General features: G+C 34.0%; 1 protein-coding gene across 3 annotated transcripts in view; it reads left to right on the forward strand.

The window, feature by feature from the left end:
* Nucleotides 1-22,313, forward strand: part of GRAMD1C (GRAM domain containing 1C) — a 148,917-nt gene extending 126,604 nt beyond the window's left edge. For 2 of the 3 annotated variants that reach the window (XM_074214547.1, XM_074214549.1), the window contains 9 exons: nt 819-962; nt 9,130-9,248; nt 11,839-11,981; nt 12,463-12,566; nt 14,350-14,529; nt 15,480-15,537; nt 18,675-18,785; nt 19,024-19,129; nt 20,543-22,313. In XM_074214547.1, the coding sequence (XP_074070648.1) occupies nt 819-962; nt 9,130-9,248; nt 11,839-11,981; nt 12,463-12,566; nt 14,350-14,529; nt 15,480-15,537; nt 18,675-18,785; nt 19,024-19,129; nt 20,543-20,623 (1,046 nt within the window). In that variant the 3' untranslated portion in view covers nt 20,624-22,313. The remainder of the gene's footprint in view (nt 1-818; nt 963-9,129; nt 9,249-11,838; nt 11,982-12,462; nt 12,567-14,349; nt 14,530-15,479; nt 15,538-18,674; nt 18,786-19,023; nt 19,130-20,542) is intronic. The other variant, XM_074214548.1, reaches the window with a different exon arrangement.
* Nucleotides 22,314-23,464: the final 1,151 nt, after the last annotated feature.

Here is a 23,464-nt window from a genome sequence, read left to right on the forward strand (position 1 = left end):
AATACTTTCTGAATTTCCCCACTTATTACCTTCTTCCTTCACTCTCCCAAAGATTTCATGTAATTAAAATTGTTTTGTTTTTTGTTTTATGTTCAAGAAAAGGACATATTTGGGAGAGATACCAGTGTTTTACTTAATATTTAACTTTTAGCTCTTTTGTTCTCTTTACAATTCCTGAATGCTATTTAATTTTGAACATCATTTTCCCCTTATTTGGACAGTTAGCAAGTTATACAGTAGTCATTAAATTTTAGATACCAGGTTATTTGTATCATGAGCTTTAATAATAATATCTTGGGAGTATCTTATGGAAAAGTAGAATGGCCTAGAAAAGGGAGAGGAAGCATAATAATATAATCAGAAATGCTGAGGAAAGCATTCTAGCCCTGGAAAATAGTGAGGGAATGAGAATTGATGAATATTAAATATACAATGAGTCTGAGTTGTTTAGCTGGTTATTCCCAACTAATACAGGGAATAGGTCCTGGGAAAATAATAAGAAAACAATCAGAGATGAATATATTTCCTGTAGTTGGCAGCTTTGACTAGATACCCTGGAAAAGTCATCCAAGGGTCTTTTAGAGTGATTGGAAGGTTGATATTGACCAAGTTTAATATTTTCCTAAGTGTTGGATTTAATTAATTGAAAACATGGACTTGCTTAGTTTAACAATCCAGGATTTTTCTTGTATTCTGACACAGACTGACCATTGTACTAGATTTTAAATATTTAATCATCTAATATATTTTATTGTGCAAACACAACTTGAATTTGCTTTTCCTCATTCTTTTTCTTTTGTGTTTTTTTTTTCTCACAGTTGAAGAAAATATTCCTGAGAGAGACCTTAATGGAAGACTTTTTATAAACTGTGTTTTTCATATCAGTGCTGATAAAATGTTTGAATTGCTTTTCACCAGTTCACGCTTCATGCAGAGATTTGCCAATTCCAGGAATATAATAGGTTTGTTCATTTGTCCTTACTTAATAATAAGTTTCAGGGAATTTCATTGTCAAGTTTAGCGAGCTGAACTAGAATCATACTAGTATGAAAGCGATTCATGCATTCAGAGGGAAAGAAACACAATTGGACTTGCTTTGGTTTTAAGGATTAGATAACAGCTAAATTGTTATTTAATCACTTCTATTAAATTCATGAATAGAATAAATGTTTGATCAGTCAGAGTCTACTTATTAATTACTCCATTGGAGTAAGGCAACCACTTTAGGGATCATTTAAGTCATATAGTTCAATAGAGTCCCATTTAGAAAGTTTAATGTAACATAGAACTTTCTTGTTAGGATTTCTTTGATTATGTCTCATAGTTTTATACATTTTTAAAAGTCTCAAGTAGTAGCATGAGAGAAGGAAGGAAGGGAACAAGGCTGTGAACTATCATAGTGAAATTATATTGTGATTTTATAAGTATTTGGTAAAATATCAATAGGTGGCACAGAATCTTCCTTGTTCAGTGGCTCTATATTTAGCATGCTTATATATGTAGAATCTATATTAGATTGCTTTCTGTCTGGGGAAGGAGGGAGAGAGAAAAATGTAAAACTTCCAAAAAAATGATTGATGAAAAAAATACTGTTGCATATAACTGGAAAAATAAATAAATAAAAATTTTAAAAAGAATCTTGTTCAATAAGTGGAAAAACTGAAATTTAAAGAAGTTAAATGATTTGGCTAAAATCAGGGGTCTTTGGTGAAGGTGCCATTCTATTCCATTTAATAATGGTAGTTTTTGTTTCTTCATTTACGAGTTTTACAAAAAAGTAATTGTAATGCTCCTCTACTTATTTCTAGGAAGAGAAAGTAAATATATTTTTCTTGTTTCATCATTCAGCACAGAGTAACCAAGAAGGTTCCATTTCACTGCTACTAGTTGAATTTTATAGTTATCCTAAGAAAAGATATGAGGATTAAAAAACACAATAATTTAATATATATATATATATATATATTTCCTATTATTGTATTCCTCTAGCTTAGGAATCATGGAATAATTGAAGGAATAGGATTTTTAATAATTAAAATAATAAAATCAAGTAACATTTAGCCTCTTAGAGGTTCATTTTTATGTATAGCTTATAGTTTACAAACTGTTTTCCTTGTAATAATTCTATATGGTAAGAAATTAAATTATAAATAATCTGACTTCATAGACAAGGAAATGGGGGCTTATGAGGTTAAGTTACTTGTCAGTGGTTACCTGGCAAGTCAGAAGGAGAAGCTGAAACTGGAACCTGACTGTCCTGATTTTCCCTACAATTTCCTTTCCACCACAGCATTCTTTCTTCCTTTGCTTCAATATTTAATCTCTCGGTGCACTAGCAGACAGGTAGAGGGAGTTTCCACAACAGGAATTACAGATCTAGGTTGCAATAAAAAAATTTTTTTTAATTTTCTGATTTTTTTTCTCCTGCATAGTTTTATTATTCCCCATTCTCAACTGGAAAACTTTTCCAAGAGAATGTATATATTATTCTTTTTCACTTTCTAAGGCAATGCTAGTTGAGGGCATATTACTACTTGATAGAGAAAGAAAAAGAAAACTTGGCATTGTCTGAGTATATTTCAGATCCTGGAGAGCATATATCAGAGAGATTAGGGAAAGGCTAGGAAGGACCTAGTCCTCTGAAGGGATAAATAGGTGAAGGAGGAGAAGAGATGTTCTCAAGAATTAAATTATGGTGAGAATGAAAATGATTCTGTTCAGGAGGAAAAAAATATGAGTTGCCTTAAAAGACTAGTGGGACCACATTAGAAACTTAGCTCACCAGCTGATTTTCAAGTTGTAATGAAAGATGGGTAGAAACTACCAAAAAAAAAATAATATGGCACTGTTATAAGGATATCAAGAGTAGTCTCAAATGAGTTGAGGCTAGTGATGAATGCCAAACTAAGGAGAAAAAGGATTTTGTTGTTGTTTTTTTTAAAACTAGGGGTAAAAGAAAAACCAAAAAAGGGATGGGACTCTTAATCATGATAGATGGGAAGATGCTATCAAATAATGGTGGAAATGGTGAATTACCCAATTCTGATTTTGTTTCTGTTTTAACCACTAAGGGGAAAAAAAAAATTAAACTTGAAATTATAGAACACAAATGTTTAAAAGAGAGTCTAGAGTCAAGATCAATAAGGAAATGATAATAAAAGATTATCTCACTGTCCTCAATGAGTTACAAGTCACTGAGCATGAATGACCTACCTCCAAATAGTCCTGAGTAATTTGGTGGATGTTAATTGCCCCCAACTGTCCACAGTCTTTAAAGGGTTAAGGAGAAAATAGGAGCCACAGGACTGTGAAGGACCAAATATAGTTCTGATTTTCTAAAGAGGGAGGAGAGTGGGACCTGAAAACTATAGATAATTATCAAAGAATGGTTTGTCAGTTTTTATAAGAGGAAGCAATGAGTTCTGAAAATTAACATGAATTATATCAAGATCAAGTCATTTCAGATAAAACCCATTTCCTTTTTCTATAAGGTAACTAGATTCATAGGTAAGGACATTGAACTCTGTTATGCTTGTAAATAGGACAGAAATATAGGCTCTTTAATAAATTGTTGTTGTGGTTCAATCGTTTTTCAGTCACATACATTCTTTGTATGTATATTTAAGGTTTTTTTGGAGCAGAGATACTGGACCAGTTTTCCAGTTCCTCCTCCAGCTCATTTTAGATGAGGAAACAAGAGGAAAGCAAGGTTAAGTGACTTGCTCAGGACCATACAGATAGTGAGTGGCTGAGGCCAGATTTGATATTTCTGATTCCAAGTCTGGTGCTCTATCTACTGTGCCACCTCACTGTCCTGGGGATAAGATAATGATCTTCAGATAGTTGAAGGATTGATATGTGGAAGTGGGATCAGGTACATCCAGCCTGGCACCAGAAAGAAAATCAGGAACAATGGGTAGAAGAGGCAGAGAGGCAGATTTTGATTTGATGTAAGGAAAAACTATTGGAACTATCCCAATGTGGAATAGGCTGCCTCGGGGATAGGGGATTCCCTTCCTTGGAGGTCTCCAGGGAGAAACGTTTTGATTGCTACTGAGGGATGCTGGAGAGGGTTTTGGTGAGGGGTTTGACTAAATAGTCCCCTTCTAACTTTGACATTCTGTGATCTGTTACGTTGTACTTGTTCTGCAAAGTTACTGCCCATGGTCAGTTATGTGACTTTTTCAGAAATAAATAGGTTTGATGTGATAGCTTGTTGGTTTTTATTTTTTAAATTTATTTTTTATTATTATGAACCAAACATGAGCAATCATGAACACTTACATATACAAAGAACAGAAAAAGAGAATCATACATGAAGCTATAATTCTCTGCTATACATAGCTTAATTTTTCATTTAAAGATATATTAAATTTAAGCTGGTAGTTCCAACACTATCCTGTGTGTCTTTGTCCCCTTCTGCTCTCTTCTGTGTATTTTTGTAATGTTTCAATGACAATGTTTTTTTTCTTTTCTCTTAACCATCACTTCTAATTATAGTGATTTTGCTATCACTACTCTCCCTTCTCCCAAAATTAAAGCCTTCTCTTGTAACCAAGAAGTATATTGATGGAACACAAATCCATAAATTGACTGTGTCTGAAAATATGTATTATTTTGCAGTTCTATTCCATCACCTCTCCACTGAGAGGTAGAAAATATAATTTACCATCTTATCTTCTGAAGTTGTGATTGGTCATTGCATCGATTAGTTAAGTCTTTCCAATTGTTTTTCTTCACAGTAGTGTAGTTGAATATATATTGTTTTCTGTGTTCTATTCACTTCTTTAGGTCATAGGTTTCTCAGAATCTATCCCCTTCTCCCTGTACTTGTTGGTGTGGCCCCCCTTTTGTAAGGGCAATAATATTCTAGTATGTGTATGTATCACAATTTATTCAGCTTTTTCCCTATTGATGAATACTCATTTTGTTTCCACTTCTTTGCTACAACAAAAAAAGAGCTAATTTAAATTTTTTTATACATATAGGTTCTTTCCATCTTTCTTTGTTCTCTTTGGGGACCTGTACTAGTATAGTTGAATTTGGTGGTGTAATTCCCAATTACTTCCTAGAATGATTGGACCACTTCAGAACTCCACCACTAATGCATTAATGTACTTGTCCTCTCCTACCCCCACTTCCCACTCCCATGATAACATTTTCTAGTTCTGTCATCTTTGCCAATATGTGAGGTGAAGAGTAACTTCAGAGTTGTTCTGATAAGCTTTTCTCTTATTAGTGATTTGGAACTTTTCTTCTTGATTCTCTGTTCATATTCTTTGACCATTTATCTGTTGCTTATATATTTGTATCAATTCTCTATGTATCTTGTATATCAGAGGTGTCAGGATATCAAGATATACTTCAATATAGTTCCTCATTAAGTGTTTCATTTCTAGTAAGTATTTCATTGATTTTTTGTGTGTGTTCATGTGTACAAGTTTTGAATTTTCTGTTAACAAAATTGTTTATCTCCTGTGATTTTATCTTCTCATGGTCAAGAATTCTTCTATCTGCAGTTATAAATTGTCCTTTCTCCTTCCCTGGCCCTCTGATGTGTATATGATAAGACCTCTTGTATCAAGGCCATATGTCTTTGGAATGTGAAATATTGGTCTAATCCTAATTTCTGTTCATTTATTGAGGCTTAATGCTCACAGACTTCCAGCCCATTTTGTGGAGCGCTCCCTAGACTTGTTGGTTTGATCCCTTTTTTTTCAGCCTCAGCTGTCTTTTTGTGCAGTTCTAGATTGACTTTTGTTTCTCATTGCTTTTACTTTCTCTTAGCACTATCCAGGGTATTTGTATTTGTAAGGCATTGGGGTTAAGTGACTTGCCCAGGTTCACACAGCTAGGTAATTATTAAGTGTCTGAGGTCTGATTTGAACTCAAGTCCTCCTGATTCCAGGGCTGATGCTCTATCCACTGTGCCACCAAGCTGCTCCCAACTTACTCTTTTTGGATGCTTTTGACAGCACTGCATTACCTTCCTCAAAACTGAAATGAAGGCCAGGTTTTCATGCCTTAGTCTTAATTCTGTGTTTTACATAGTTTCATTCCTAGTGATTTAAGTTTAGTTAAGGAATATTGAAGTTTTCTCTTTTTTATCTGATGAAAATATATGCATTTATCCAGGTTGGAGGTGGCAGAAGAAAGAGTATAAAAGGAAGCAGGCAGAAGGATCAACTTTTAACTTTACTTTTATAAAAAAATATTAAGAAAATGGGGGGGGTTGATGATCGATCTTAATGGACTTGCTCATTTCATCAATGCAACAATGAGGGATAATTTTAGGGTATCTGCAATAGAGAATTCCATCTGTACCCAAAGAATTGTGGAGTTTAAACAAAGATCAAGGACTATTACCTTTAATGTTTTTAAAATAGGTATCTTATTATGTAATTTTTATATATTATATATATTATAGTTTATTTATTATTAAACTCTTATAGTTTATTTTTTCCTTAAGGATATGATTTCTCTCTCAGTCATTCAATTTTGATCAATGTATAGCATGGAAACAATGTAAAGACTATCTGACTGCCTTCTGTGGGGGGCGGTCAGGGGAAATGAGATTGGGGGAAAATTGTAAAATTCAAAAAAAATTTAAATATTAAGAAAGAATTTGAAAGTGAAAATAAAACAGGAAAAAGTTGCACATATACTGTAAATGGACAAAAGATAGGGTTTTCAAAACTCTACAGGAAAATTTCTAATAAGAGAAATGCAAATTGATAAAAGGCTAGATTCTACTTTATACCTATCAAATTAGAAAATAATGATAAAAGATAGAGATAGGGTTGAAAGAACTGTGGGAAGTCAGTCACACTAATATACTGTTGGTGAATTATGAACTGATCCTACTATTCTGGAAAATTTAGAATTATGTAAGAAATATTACTAAATTGTTTTTTCCTTTTGACCCAGTGGTCCTAAGACTGAGCATGAACTCTAGAAAGATCAAGGACAGAAAGAAAAATCTCATATTTGCCAAAAATGATAAAAAAAAAAAAGCAGGTTAGTGTTGATTGAGGAATAGATGAACAGATTGTGGTATATGAAAAACTAGCTTATAGTAAGAAATGAAACATGAGAGATACCTGGAATACAGATGATGCAGAATAAGATATATAAGACTATTATAAAGAAATTAGAACAACATTAAAAAGCAGCTTCAATTTGGATTAAGGGCAATGATTATTATTGGGGGCAGATGATGAAACATCTACAATCTCTTGGTAGAAGGGTGAAGGGGACCATTTGTACACTCTGAAAGACATGGTTTGTGTCAATTAACTAGTCAATAGGTATTTATTGTAAATGCTTGCTTTCTGTGATGCCAACGATACAAAGAAAGGCAAAACCAGCTCCTTCCTTAAAGGGTGACAAGATGTAAATAACTAGGCACTTAGATTATCTTTTGTCAGTGCAGAAAATATTGGAATGGGAGTGACTAGAAAGTGCCTTCTGTGGAGGTGGGATTTGAATTAAATTTTGAAGGAAGCCAAGGAAGTTAATAAGCGGAGTTAGTGCAAATAAGCTAGTTAGTGCAAAGGTGAGAATATGGCAGATAGGATGTCTGAGTTACTGTAAGTAGGTCAGTGCAGTTGGACCTTAGACTGTGGGGAGGGGAGTAAAGTACAAGATGACTGGAAAAATTTGAAGGGACTAGATAATGAAGAGCTTTACTAGTCAAATGGAAGAGTTTATATTTGATCCTGGAGGTAATATAGAGTCACTGGACCTCATTGGGCAAGAGGTGGTGACATAGGCATATGCGTTATCTTGGTAGCTGAATGGAGGATCAATTGGAGTAAAGACGGTTTTTAGTTTTAGCTTTAGAAGACAAGTTAGAAAGTCATTGTACTAGTCAAGGCAAAAGGTGATAGTGAGGTGGAATGAAGGGAATGCATACAAGAGATATTGAAGATAGAAACTATGATGGGATCTGTGGGGTTGAGTGAGAAGAGTTGAGGGTAGCATTGGGGTTATTAACCAGACTAAGAAGGAATGGTGCCCTGGACAGTAATAGGGAAGTTCTATATCATTTGGTTTCACTGAATTGCTTTTATTTGTTACTTGGAGGGATACTATTGGGTAGGACAAAGGGAGATCTAGACAGAGATTTTGGCATATGTCTGTAATATTAAAAAACAAAACAAAGCAGAACCAAAAGGCATCAATAAAACTTTTTGTGTTTAAAATTTTTTTATTTCATTTTTTGGTTTTATTTTGAGTTTTGAGTTATTCCCCCCCCTCTCTCTCTCCTTCCCATCCCTCCCAATCCTACATTAGAGGTCAGCATTATGTTTGTGTGTGTGTGTGTGTGTGTGTGTGTGTATGTGTGTGTGTGTGTGTGTGTGTGTGTGTGTGTGTGTGTGTGTGTGTGTGTGTGTAACTATACAATATATACATTGACATATTTCTTTTTCTGAAGAGAGATGCCATTTGAAAGATCATATCACTCAGAACAACTTGGTCATTCACAATAACTCTTTGAACAGTATTGTTACTGGGTATGTTTCTTGGTTCTGCTCTTTTCACTGGATTATTTCATGCTAGTCTTTTCTTATTTTTCTAAAACCAACCTGCTTATAATTTCTTACAGTATGGTAGCATTCCATCACAATCATAATTCAATCTATTCAGCTATTTCCCAGTTGGTGGGCATACCTTTACTTTCCAGTTCTTTGCCACCACAAAGAGAACTAATATAAATATTTCAGAATGTCTAAGTTCTTTAGAACCTATTTAGAACATAAAGGTTCTTTTCCCTTTTTCCCTAATGACTTTGGGAAATAGACCTAATAAGTGGTGTGCTGGGTTAAAGGATGAACACAGTTTTATAACTCTTTGGGCATAATTCTAAATTGCTCTCCAAAATGGTTGAAAATATTTTATTTTTAAGGTAAGCCAGTCTTTCAGTAAACATCTGTTAAGTGGCTACTCTGTCTTACGAACTTTTACATTTCTTAAATGTAAAAATTTTATTTGCTAATGTAAATAGAAAGTTAGTAACAATCCCTAGAATAATATTTTTAAATTATAAAACAATTTTGATTCAGTTTTGAGGTTTCATAATATACTTTCCTGATTCTATCTAGTTATATATGTGTTTTCTGTGTTTAGATGTAGTTTCTACCCCTTGGAATGTTGAAACTGATGGTGATCAACTAAGAACTATGACATATACTATAGTTCTCAACAATCCACTTACTGGGAAGTTCACTTCAGCCACTGAAAAGCAGGTATAGTATGACTGATTATTCAATATTTCAAGAGAATTTGAGGTATGGAAAAGTGGTTCGATATTATGTTGTGAACAACTATCGTAAATAATTAACCTTTGGGACCATTTAGCTCTAAGAATTCTTAATGCACTTTGAATGTAGAATATCATTTTTGCTATTAGATACTATTGCCATCAGTGGTTTTCCTCCCCCCCCACCCCAGTGGTGATATTAAGGTGATATTAAGAAAAAATGTTTGTCGTGTGAAAATAAAAGGTAACATTATAGGAGTTTAATAATTTCTTTGTTTTTTAAAGATTTTATTTATTTAAGGCAGTGGGGTTAAGTGACTTGGCTGAGGTCACATAGTAGGCAATTATTAAGTGTCTGAGACTGTATTTGAACTTGGGTTCTCCTGACTCCAGGGCCAGTGCTCTATCCACTGTACTGCCTAGCTGCCCCAATAATTGCTTATGGATTAAGATTGTTTAATTTTAGAATTCCAGACTTTAACTTTACTTTAAAAATTAGATACCTGCAGTTTGTATTGTATCTAAATTATATATATAATCCTCAGATGATTATAAATTCAGTTATGTTAATTTTATAATTATAATTAATTTCAAATATATCAGGAGTTCTCTAGCAACCCCAATTCAGATGATAAAAAACAATAATAATGCTACTGCTAATAACATTTATATAACTCTAAAGTTTCCAAAGCACTTTACAAATGATTTCTCATTTATTACAACAATCCTGATTTCTTGTTATTCAGTCGGTTTCAGTCACTTCTGACTCACTGTGACCCCATTTGGAGTTTTCTTGGCAAAGACACTGGAGCGATATGCCATTTTTTTTCTCCAGCTCAATTTACAGATGAGTCAAACAGGGTTAAGTGACTTGCCTGGGGTCACACTACTAGAAAGTATGCCAGATTTAAACTCAGGAAAATGAATCTCTAGGCCCAGTACTCTGGAGCACTATATGCTACCTAGCTGCCCCACAACCCTGGGAAGTAGGTACTGTTATTGTCCCCAATTTACAGATGAGGAAAGTAAGGTGGAAGAGTTTGACTAGGATCCCCTGACTCCAGCCCTGGTGCTTCATCCACCAGATACCTCCCTGCTTCTAAACTGTCTTTAAGGATCATAGAAACCTAAGAGTTGGAAGGAACCTTAGAGATTACCTATTCCAACCACTAACTAAATAGCAGCAACTGCTAAAGGTGCCAATCCAAGAGGGCATCCATAGTAGCATGGAGGGTGCTTTCTAGGAGCCAGGTGGCCTGTAATAACAAGTTGAAAGGAGCTGGCTTTTCAAAATTAAATTTGTGTCCCTTAAATTCAGGGTTCTTTCTGTATGTCTAGCAAGTAAGCCAGGCCTTTTCTAGTAGTACTAGTATTGTTTTAACTAACTGTACAGAATTAATTATACAATGTGTGTATTCATCTGCATTCCAGACAGAAGAGACCTTTCCAGATTCAAATTAATTCCTGCCATCCTGTCAATGATTTTATTTTCCAACTTTTTTTTTTATTAAGTGATTGCTGAATGATAGGCATTGAGGATATAAGTGAAAAACAATATGGTTTTTGCCTGCAAATTTTTACAGTCTAGTCTTGGGTTATAAGCTGTGCACAAAATCTGTAATACAAATTATAATGTGATATGTGCATTGGGAAGTCAATGGAAAAAGTCTGTATAACATGCATGTTTTGGTAAGCTCATTTTTCTCTTTTTCTCATGGTTAATTATGGGGTGGGGGAAGGAGCACTGGTCAATCAATAAGATTCATGCAGAAAAGGTGTGGTTCAGACAAAGAGAGCTTGTCAAACAATTCTTTTCTTGACCTGGAATTTTGAAAACCCAAGCTTGCCAGTTTGAGGCCTGATTAGGGGAAAGTATTTTTTTCTCTTGTTTATTTCAGTCAATAGAGGGTTAAATTTCTAAAACTGCCTGAATTTTTTTCACTGTCATTGAAACATTTGAAATAATATAAACAATTACCTCTGTGAAAAATATTTGAATTCAAAATTAACACTTCAATTTTGTAAAACAATCATCTACATAAAGGTAGATACTTACAATGGAGGAAACTGAGCTAAGAGTTTCAGTGACTTGCTCATGTCACACATTAATGTGAAGTGAGAAGCAAGTTTTGAAACCAGCTTTTCCTGATTTCATGATAAGCTCCCTATTTACCACTCTATACCGCAACAGTTATATCATGAAACACAATAAAATATTTTCACAGAAAGACAGAGCACATTAGTTGTATAGATTTCATTTTATTGAAATGAATCATCCTATTTGGAGATGAGTTTGAGTAAGGCTTTTCTGTTTCCATATAGATAGTGCCCTGTTGAATTTCTCCAGAAATGGGTCTTATCATATATTTTCATTCATGAGACATGGAAAGTCTTTTTTGCAATCTTCATTCGAGAAGTATCTTTCTCAGAAGCCTATGCAGAGTTCTTCATCACTTAACAAATGATTATTGGAATAGAGGGTTTAATTTTATAAGTGATTCTAGAGAGAGTAATACTAAAAGATATAGAAATATATAGAAAATATCCACTAATTTTATTTTACTTTAATTTGACAGACACTGTATAAAGAAAGTCAAGAAGCACGATTTTACTTGGTAGATTCAGAAGTTCTGACACATGATGTTCCCTACCATGATTATTTCTACACTGTGAACAGATACTACATCACCCGCTCTTCAAAACAGAAATGCAGACTACGGTAAGACACAGCAGAAGAGTGAAAAATATTGGAGCATTAGACACAGAGGACTAGGCCTTCATGTGCTTTGCCCTGTCATGCCTAATTATGGTATCTATTTTCAATTTAATTTATTTCCATTAAGCCTCCTTTAAAAGCTTCTAAGAAATGTGTATTTGATTTTTTTGGTTGTTGTTGCATTGCATTGATTTTTAGCTTATGAAAAGAGAAAGATTAAGGAAGCAGTGTAACTAGAAAAAGAAAATTGGTGGAAGAACAATATTTCATGTTTTTGAAAGTGATTACTATTCATTGTCACTGGGTTTTCTTAATTTCACTTAATGGTTCTCTTTGAATACATATTTATATATCTATAATATGAATTTTGGATACTTGTTTTTTGATAATAATGCTTATTTATTGATAGTTATTATTAATAATCCTAATCATAGTCCTATCTACCATTCACTTAGTTATCTTTTATTCCTTTATTCTCTATTAGAGTTTCTTCAGAGTTGAAATACAGAAAACAACCATGGGGCCTTGTAAAGGCTTTAATTGAAAAGAACTCTTGGAGCTCATTAGAAGACTATTTCAAACAACTTGGTTTGTATATCATTTGATTTATCTAGTTTCTGAAAATTCTATTTATTGTTTATATTACTATTGACAGATTTTCTCACTGAGGTATGGTTGTCAAGGTTGATTATAAGATTTAGTGGCAGGGCAGCTCGTTGCAACAATGGATTGAGCACCCACCCTGGAGTCAGGAGGATCTGAGTTCAAATTCAACTTCAGATACTTGATAATTACTAGCTGTGTGACCTTGGGGCAAGTCACTTAACCCCTTTGCCTCACAATTCCACCCCCCCCCCAAAAAAAGATTTAGTGGGAATGGCTCTCCTTTGAATGCTGTCTCCTATTACTGGTGCCCATTACCTTGAGATCCCCAAGGGAGCATGCTATTCTCCTCAAATTCTGTTGAGCCACTTATCTACACTCATTGTACATGTGGGTATAGATGGAGTCCATATCTGTAGGTCTTCTGGAGAGGGTTGACATGTGTGTGATGTTTACATGCTTTAAAGTCTTCCTTCAAGTATACTAGAAGATATTTCATTTAAGTATGGAAAAATTGATGGACACTCAATTCAGGATTACTTAAGAATATTCTGACTTGAATATTATTTTGTTTCAATTAACCTTTTGACAATCAGTAAACAATTATAAAGTGAAACACTATGTTAGGTGATAGATGAAAAACTGTCATATTACTTAGTACATTTAAAGAGCTTACATTCTACTAAACTGAGTGGAAAGGAATACAATACATATAAAGTGTAGAATGAGATAAGAACAAAGGTGAGAGCCAGATATTAATGAAAACTTAAGGTAGTAGAGAACACTTAATTGAGGCTATTAGGGAAACATAATGAAGGTCATCACCTCTGATTGAGTCTTTAAGGAAAGAGAAGGATTCTGAAAGTTAGAGTTGAAGAAGGAATGCATTTCAAAAATGTGGGATTGCCTTTGTGAATGCACAGAGGTGAGAGAAAGCAGGTTAAGTCTGAGGGGTAGGACTCTTAATCTTGTAAATTTGACTCTGTTGCCTACATATTTTAGAAATGACACCTTTATCAGAGAAACTTGCTGCAAAGATTGTTTTCCCAAATTTCCTGCTCTTCTAATTTTATCCACATTGGTTTTAAATTATCCATTTTAGCTCTTATGAACTTCCTTGTCTCTAGTTTGGTCATGAATTCTCTGATTCATAGAACTGTCAAATACATTTTTTGGGGGCTATCCTTATTTGCTCATGTTATCTCCTTTAATCACATTCATCTTCAACTTATGTTGGTGAAAATTTGGTCTATTGCTTAGTTTCTGCCTGATTACTTTACAGTTTTCTGAATAGTTTTTGTCAAATAGTTCTTTTCTCAGTATCTGAGTCTTAGAACATAAGTAATCTAATCAGGTGCTTGAGAAAATTTTCTGTTCACCCAGGATAAGTGAACATCCTGTTATTTCTGTGACTGGCTTAGAGCTGCCTAAATATTTAATATAGAAATATGGTGAATATGCACTAATGATCCCCATTATTTATTGATACAGGTTATTCTTGCTAGAATGTTGAAGGGTCATTGTGGGGTCATTGTACTCTCCAAAGCTTTCTATTTAAAGGAAGGACTTAATCCATTGCATGAGTTCGAAGACAAGGAAGAGTTCAAGGAAATTGCCATGTGTTACTTATTGTGCTCTTTGTTATAGATTAAGAAAGGAGTTTCCATTGCTTTCCAAGTCCTTTTTCTTGAGTTGTAGGTTAGTTATGTAAACTTACATCTGCTAATAAAAAGAAAAAAAACCCTAGTCTCTTTTCCCCCCCTTTTAGAATCAGATCTATTAATGGAGGAATCTTTGCTAAAGCAGTCTATTGAAGATCCTGGAAAACCCAGTGGCTTAAGAAGGAGAAGACGGACATGTAATCGAAATATGGCTGAAATACTTCCTAAACATTCTTCTCCACGCCCCTCAGGGACCATAGGTCTAGACTCCAAAGGAGATATTAAGGGTAAGTATTCCCTTGTCAGCAATCTTATGTTTTGTTATATGAAACAAAAGGCACCTCTTGAATATGAGAGAGAAAACTAGACTGTGAGTGGAAAGGGCTGGTTCTACCTTCCCTGTTGTTCTCTGACCTCATTTAACATCTTTACTCTTAAATTTCTCCATTTATTAAAAAAATTTTTTTGTGGGATTTTGTGAGGATTCATTTATTAGAGGAGGCTAACAAATTTTGGAGTTCTTATAAATAGTTCCCTTACAATTAGGTGCAGTTTAACCCTTGGCTTTATTTATTGTGATGGTTTTATACTTTTATTCATATTTAAAAGATACTTACTAGCTATCTAGTAAGTATCTGCTTACTAACTAGGCAAATCACTTCACTCTTATTGCCTCCAAAATCAAAAATCAAAAAAAAAAAGATGTAGGCTCTCACCAACATTTCTTTTTCAATAGCCTCAGCTTTCCCTTTTTTAGACCTTTTCCTTTTCTTGGTATCATACCATCCTTGCTTCTCTGGGGGATGGGGGTACTCCCCCCATATCAAAATCTACTTTTAGTTTGATTGATTTTTAACAGTAGATTAATCTCTTACCAGTCTCAAGGGGTTATTTGCATTTTAATAGAAGACAAGAGGCTTGAGCCAAAGGAATCAATCTTTTAGCATTTGGAAATTCTGTTGTCACTAAGGCCTTTCCAGAATCCCCAGGGAACCTTAATATGTAAGCACTTCAATGGAAAGCTCATATATATATATATATATATATATATATATATATATATATGAAATACATCAAATAACATAACTCAAGAATAAAACATTTGGCATTTTAGTGATACAGAAATGTATACATATGTACTTTTATTAACTATTTATTTAAATATGTATTATAAAAGAGTTAAACTTAAAGAATTGATGTTGAGCTTTTCTAATATATTCTTTCTTATGATCTGTAGGAAGAAAAAGAGAAACTGTAAACCATAACATTGCCATTATTGTGGTGATGAGTGTCTTGTAAGTATTGATTGCTTGACCATAGAGTAGATGATTTATGAAGTATGTTCCTGAATGGAGATCCTTTCCAACTGACTTGGGAGGTTATGGCTACAAAATGAAATCACCTGATTTCTATCACTTCTACCTCAACAATTATTTTAATGTGACATTTAGACATTGCAGGAAATGCTGTTGTTTAGAAATCAGATGCAGGAAACATTTCTTTAGAGACAGGAATAAAAAGCTCCCTATGCTTTAAAGCTCCTTGTGTACATATAGGCTGGTAGATTAGTGATAATCCCATTTATACCTTTTTACACTCTGTTGCCTAGATCAGGGCATTCAACAAGAATATACTCAATCAGGTTCTATTTAGCAATTTCTATGGCTTCATTTGTAAGAAGCATTATGAATATGAGGTAGGTAGCATTTTTGCCCATAAATTTTTTTTAGCATAGGCTCAGAGAAGGTAAATATACTGTCAAAGTATCTTAGTTGTGTGTGTGTGTGTGTGTGTGTGTGTGTGTGTGTGTACGTGCATGTGTGTGTGTGTCTGTGTGTGTACCATCTGGTCCAGATAAAGTCAGTATTTATAGGATGGATAAATGTTTAAATAAAATTAATTATAACATATAATAATCAAAACTTATTTTGCATGGAAAGTTACTGACAAGCTCAATGTGGCCTCTTTGATATATCAGCTCTACCATGGCACAGATTTGAGAAATTACCTGTTATTATCCACTCTCTTGAGAGAACAGAGCTCAGTAGTAGGTTCCACAATTTAAAAGGATTTTGGAAAGGGTTAGATGATAACATCAGAAAAGATTAGAAAGTAAGATTGGTGAAGAAAGAAAAAGAAAAGATGCGTTACTATTAGATATGTTTATTATGTTTAAGTGTTAGATAGAGATTAGTAATAGTCTGTTTGCTATTTTAATAAGACTAAAGAAGAAGGAATTAAATTACGTCAGGATTAGGCTTAGGATACATTTTTTAAACCCACAAGCCATAATTTCCTTAATGTAGAGTTGTTAATTAACAAAATAAATTACCCAGTTATGGAAATTTGCTTTATTAAAAAAAAATCCCCTGGAAAATAGTAGATCAGTATAGTTGGAATTGAAAAAACCTGTCTAGAGCTAAGAATCAAGTTAAATGTAAACACCCCCCCCACCTCAGAACGATTGAGAATAGTGGTCTTGTTGATCATATAGCAGTAGAACTAATATATGTATCATGAAATGTAATCTTTTAAAAGAATTAGAAGACAATAAAATATACTAAACATTATAGTTTTTACAGAACAATCTTGGATGCTCATAAATCACAGGATTTTAAGATTTTGCCACTATTAACTTAAAATAATCTCCTTAGACTGTAAGTGTAGTATCATAGGATGTTAAGAGTTAGAAGATGAGAAAACTAGCATCGGAGAGAGTAGGTATAGGAAATGATTAAATCTTCCCTGACTCTATGATATACCCTGTAGGTTGCTTATTCTAATAAATTTGTGAAGATTCATTTATAATATGTAATTTGTTATTCATAAAAGTAGACTTCATAAATATAAGGTCATAAATTTAGAACATAATAGAATCTTTGATATTCAGCAAGTCTAGATTTCTCATTTTACAGATTTGGAAACTGAGGTCCAGATAGGTTGTTATTTGTCCAATGTTAAATAATAATAGGATTGGAATTTGAACTTATGTCTTCTGCCTCAAAATTTGGTGCTTTTCCCAGGGTACCACATGGCCACAGAGTAGACAAAATCAAAATATAATATACTGTAATCCTTTGTTTTTGAGTTTTTTCAGAAGACCTACAACTGACTTGGGAGGTTATAGCTACAAAATGAAATCACCTGATTTCCATAACTTCTGCCATGACCATTATTTTACTTTATTTATTTATTTATTTTTAGTTTTTTGCAAGGCAGTGGGGTAAAGTGGCTTGCCCAAGGCCACACAGCTAGGTAATTATTAAGTGTCTGAAGCCAGATTTGAACTCAGGTACTCCTGACTCCAGGGCCAGTGCTCTATCCACTGTGCCACCTAGCTGTCCCCATGACCATTATTTTAATGTGACTTTTAGGCATTACAGGAAATGCTGTTTTTTGGGTTTTTTGGTAGTTTGGATTCCTGAGTAAATAGGAATTAACTATTAACTATTGAGTTCATTTTCACAATTCTGAATACTATATTTGTGATCTGTTGAATCCCTTTGTTTTATATTTGAGCCCAAATGCTTGTTGCTGGCTAGCCTTTTTTGGGGGGGAAGGGAAGAGTATATATTACTATGTTATACATAGTAATGCTACTACAAATGTAAGAAGGAAGAGGAAAACATTATATTGGGGGAAATTTTAGCTTTTAGAATTATAATACTAAATGTATTTTTATGTATTTTTAATGAGGTTAACATTCATTTGAAACGTTGTTATGGAAACCAGGGTTATGAATTTATTTCAGCATATGAAATTTTAGATTTAATGATACCATGAATATATATCCATATATATAATTTGGGATCATGCAGCCTAGAAAATGCTGTGGATGGTTTAATTTTTCTACTTCAATCTTGGTTTTCACAGGAATACCAAAGCTTTTCTCATATCCTAAAGTGAATGTTATTTTGATTACTCACTTGAAAAGTTTTTCCTTGACTTTGATTTGTGTTAAGTATAATCATCCAATTAAATAGCTTATCATCTGAGTTCCAACTGTATGATCATGTCTAAAACTTAAAGATTTACTCAATAGATCTCCAAGCCAAATCCCCCAATTACATATGCCTCTCTTTCATACTCTCTTTATATTAAGCTTATTTTATTTATGTAATTTATGTAATAATATTGGTATTATAAAGTGATCGGGTCAGCTAGGCTGCTAGCTGATGCTGCAGAATAGAGTGTCAGGGCAGGAGTCAGGAAGACCTGAGTTCAAATCCAAACAATTACTTATTTGACCCTGGCCAAGTCACTTAACCTATATCAGATAACACCTACTTCATCAAGTTGTTGTGAGGCTTAAATAATACATAAAATGTTTTGCAAATAGTATAGCCCTATATACCAGCTAGCTTATCATTATTATTGGATAAGGATTGGATGAGAGTTTGGATTTACCGTGTTTTACTTGCTTTGTGTCTAGTTTGCTGTTGCTAGTCTTGTTGAATGTGACCCTCTTTCTCAAGTTGTCAAAGATAGAGCATGCGGCTCAGTCGTTTTACCATCTCCACATCCAGGAAGAAAAATCTGGCAAGTAAGTAAATCTCTTTTTTTGATTTTTTTTCTTTGACTGGTTCTCATCAGATTGTTTGCTATTTTTCAGTTGGAGAAAATTTTATTCCTTCTTTTAAATATCATAACATTTGGTCTGCTAACTATTCTTTGTCGACAAGCCATTTTTGCAAATTCATTAAGTATTGAATTAAAGAATTTTGGAAATAAAAGATCAGCTGATAATTGCACTCACTTCAAAATTGGTATTGTTCTCTTAGTTCAGCCTCTGATGTTCTTTCAAGAGGAGAAAATATTCAAAAGAACAGAGATCAGTCTCATCGATTGAAGGGAGTTCTTAGAGACTCTATAACCATGCTTGAACAGGTAGGGAAGTTGATAGTACTCTTGTCTGTCTTACTGTGAACTAGTTCTTGTTCAGATAGGTAGCTCATATAATTATTTTAAGATGAATTTTAATGAATTCAGAAGATTAAAACCAAACACATTATGATGATGCTAATATATACATTTGGAAAAATAAATATTTGCTAAATTTGAATTTAAAAAAACCTACCAAGAGAGAATAAATTTAACTCATCTTCAAGTTACCTTTTAAGCAATAGGCTGATTTCCGTCCCAACTTAGGTCCATTACGTAAAAGTCATAATGGAGGTGAAGATACAAAGAAATGAGAGTAAAGGAAGGGGTTGATAGTGGATGGAGTAAAAGATAATCAATAGAGAATTTATTGTACAACTCCCTGGGGTTAAATGTTAGCTTTCATGTGGAAGAACAAGTTAGAAAATTCTGAATATTTAATGTTATCAAAGATTTTGTGCAAATCTATTTAATAATTGAAAATAAAAAAAAAAAAACCATAGCCCTGTGGATAGACCCTTTAATCCTGAAGAGAACCATTCTTTCTGAGGCAGTCTAAAGAGAAGAAAAGAACATTTCAAATCATTCTTTCAGGAAGCTTATAGTTTTGTTGTGAAGATAAGATACATACAGCATAAACATTTAATTAAGAATACAATAAGGAGGGGCAGCTAGGTGTCGGCAGTGGATAAAGCACCAGCCCTGGAGTCAGGAGTACCTGGGTTCAAATCCTGTCTCAGACACTTAATAATTACCTAGCTGTGTGGCCTTGGGCAAGCCACTTAACCCCATTTGCCTTGCAAAAACCTTAAAAAAATACAATAAAGAATAAATGTAATGCCAAATTAAATGATGGAGAAAACTTATCAGAAGATGGAGAAGGTTCATTTGAATTGGAGTGGTTAGGTAAGTTTTCAAAAAATAGATAGGCCTTGAATTTGGATAGGTAGAAGGGGTGCGTGAAAATCCACTAGATGGGACTTAGTTTGGAAAAAAAAAACAGTTTAGAGGTAGTTATAAGGATAACTTATTTGGAAGAGTGAGGAAACATTGCAACTGATCTGCTTTTAGAAATCATTTAGGATAAATATCCTCTAACTTTATTTGATTGAAAATATGGGAGGAAGGGTGGTTAGGTGGCACAGTGGAGGATAGAACACTGGCCCTGGAATCAGGAGGACCTGAGTTCAAATGTGGCCTCAGACACTTAATACTTAACTGTGTGACCTTCAGCAAGTCACTTAACCCCATTGCTTTACCAAAAAAAAAAAATCAGAGGAATAGAGTTGGCAGGAGTAAGATGTAATATATTACATCTTATTCAAGTCCAAAAATATTACCATTTGGCATACAAATTTTGAAAGTGAAATCTTATCTGAAGATGAATTTTATTTCTATCTTTGGGAATCATGTTTACAGCTGAAGAGCTCCCTCATCATGCTCCAGAGAACCTTTGACCTCCTGAATAAGAACAAGACAGGTATTGCTGTTAAGAGCTAGCAATCTCAGAACTCCAGTGATCTGAGACAATGAAGACAATGAAGAAATTTGGAAATAATCCAAAGAAGAAGGATTTCACTTGTCACATCTTTATCAGGCTTTTTCCCTCCTCTGATTTCTTATATTTCTAATGAAAAGTATATTTTTAGTATTTATTTAGTAATTATGGTCACCTATGACATTGAGAATTTGTTTCTTGCACATATGTCTAAGCTGTGAATTTCTAGGATAAACAGGTAGAACTACTGTACTATTGAATTTCTGTGATTTATATTAAAAAAGCAAAGCACTTTGAATTGTGGCCCATTAGTTTCTCTAGTGAAGGTTGAGTTTTTAGGTTAAAATCAAATGTCATCACCGATTAAAAAGCTAAAGTCGAGTACATTTGTTTTCATCAGAATGTTACTTGACTCAGGAAAGCAACATTGGGGGAGAACCTCTTTATTCTTTGTGTTTAAAGGAAAAGTTTTGGTCCTTTTTTGTGAGTCATTTCTAAGTTTATTTACTATAAACATTTTTTTTTAATAATTCTTCCATTATTCAAGTGGAAGCTCAATAGTTAAATCCTTTTGGGTTTGAACCTGAGTGGTAATTTTTCCAAAGATATGGCTAATTCATTTAATGTAGCTAGTAATGCTAAAAAGAAATATTTGCTTTTCATAAAAATGGCTGTCAGAAATGACAAGACCTTGATTCTTCCTTTGAATAATGGCTGTTGTCTTTCCTCCAGACCGAATAGGAAAGTAGAATAACCAAAAACAAAAATGAAGATTCCTGATCCAAGTCTTAAAACTTAGAACATTCTGCTGTTAAAAACTAGGTATTTGCTGATGGATAAGGAAGACTTGAACTAAGAGTTTAACTTTATTTTAGCAGCTCCCCCCAACTGAGGAAAGTGAGTCAATTGTTAATAGTTTCAAGCATTACTTTTCAGTGACCCTATAGGTCATCATTCCTTTTATGTGTGAGGTGCTAAGTTTTAGCAGCTAAGATCCAAGCTAGACATGTCTTGGCTCCTTCATTTAGACCTTGTGCCTCGATGTTTGTATACATCCTTATACAAGTGTGCTATCCTTGAGAACAGAATAAAAACCAAGAGTTTCTTCAGGAGTTACTGTATTGAAATAGAAAGCTAGAGGAGCTCTGGGTTTTTACCCCAGAATGCTAGAAAAACATTGGATGAGAATTTACTTTCATAAAGTCTTATTCCAGTTGGGGAGCTGTAGGTTTGAGTTAAACCTTTCCTGATTTCCAGTCATAGAAATCCCCAAGAGATTATTACAGGCTTTCCACAAGAGGCCACTGACTGTAGAGAAAATTGTGGTTGTAGTATTGTTGATTCTATCTTTCCTCTCTACAAGTAGTGTCTGAATACCTATACAGGTGAGGAGATGAGGGCCCTGAGGGGCTGGGGGTGAAGCTATAAATAGCAGGTACTGACTTTTAAAATGAGAACTTAATGCTTGGTGATGTTTATTATGGGCACAAGAAGGATAAATAACAAACTATTAAACAGTGTCTGTGGTGTTTCTTAAACCATAGAGATTGTCCTTACCATATACCTCAAAGCAAATGATCAAACTAAGTTCCTTGATAAATTCAGACTAAATGTTTATGTATAAGTTATGAAACTTCTAAGAAAATTAGAACTTGTCATGTAACTGGAATATCAATAAAACACATAACATTCTTGGGTTTCGTGTCCTTTTTTTTTGGTCTCCTATTTATAAGGGAAAAAAATCCATAAAAACTGCAAAAAACCCCAAACAAATCATACATCTAGATTATGCTAATGGTCAATTTTCAAAGTTCTTACTCATCAATATTCACTCAGTATCACATGGAAGTTTTTAAAAGATATTAGTATGTCTTTTGTGAGTTTATCACAGTCATTTCAGGGGGGGTTAACTCCCCCCCCCTTCCCATTGACTTCTATCTATAACCATTGAAGCAAGACTATCAATACAGGCAAGACATCTATTTGAATTCTGTTCTTTAGGACCATGATCAGTAAATTCACTTACTGAATTTAACTGCTTTTTCTAATTTTTTTTTCTGAAAAATTTTTGTATGATTAAACCAAAATTAAGGCATCTCGTTCAGGAACAATTCAATTGAAATGGATATAAATGGTGTTCACAGTACTCTCTACCAGCCTGGGCTTTGTTTCCTCCGCTCTCAATGCTGGTCTAGGAGGAAAGGATGGCATGACTAGAGAAGGCAGAGAATAGATGGGATAACCTTCCTTTACCTCTCCAATCCCGTGTCCCACTACAGCCAGTTTTCAGTCTTATTAGGAGATTCCTGAAAGAATCTAGCTATGATGTCCTAAGGGTAAAACTAGAGTGGTGGTGGGTTGGTGAAGATGGGTCAGGCCTATGATGTTTTAGGGAGTCTATCAAAGGTGATATGGGAAAACAACCTTGGGGAGAGCCTCTTGATGCTTTGTGTTTAAAGGAAAAGTTTTGGTCCTTTTCGTGAGTCATTTCCAAGTTTCTTTACTATAAACATTTTTTTTTATAATTCTTCCATTTTTCAGTGTGGAAGTTCAACAGTTCAATCCTTTTGGGTTTGGACCTGAGTGGCAGTTTTTCCAAATATGGGTGAGCTGGAGGATGGCCCCGTCATTATGAAGAAGGGGATGAGTTGTCACAGGAGGCTCTGTGGCAGGAGGGACCGTGTCTGCATCAGTTTTCTTCTAGTGCGTTAGAGTATGAGAGATCGAAGCTCTTTATTTTACACTTAAGAATGTGTACGAGTTTTCTCTAGTCCTGTGTGTCTGCCAAAAAGCATTATTTCTGTCCACTTTTTAAAAACTGTAAGGTCTAGGTGAAAAAGAAA

This window comes from Macrotis lagotis, chromosome 1, assembly GCF_037893015.1.
Source record: "Macrotis lagotis isolate mMagLag1 chromosome 1, bilby.v1.9.chrom.fasta, whole genome shotgun sequence".
Lineage (NCBI taxonomy): Eukaryota > Metazoa > Chordata > Mammalia > Peramelemorphia > Peramelidae > Macrotis > Macrotis lagotis.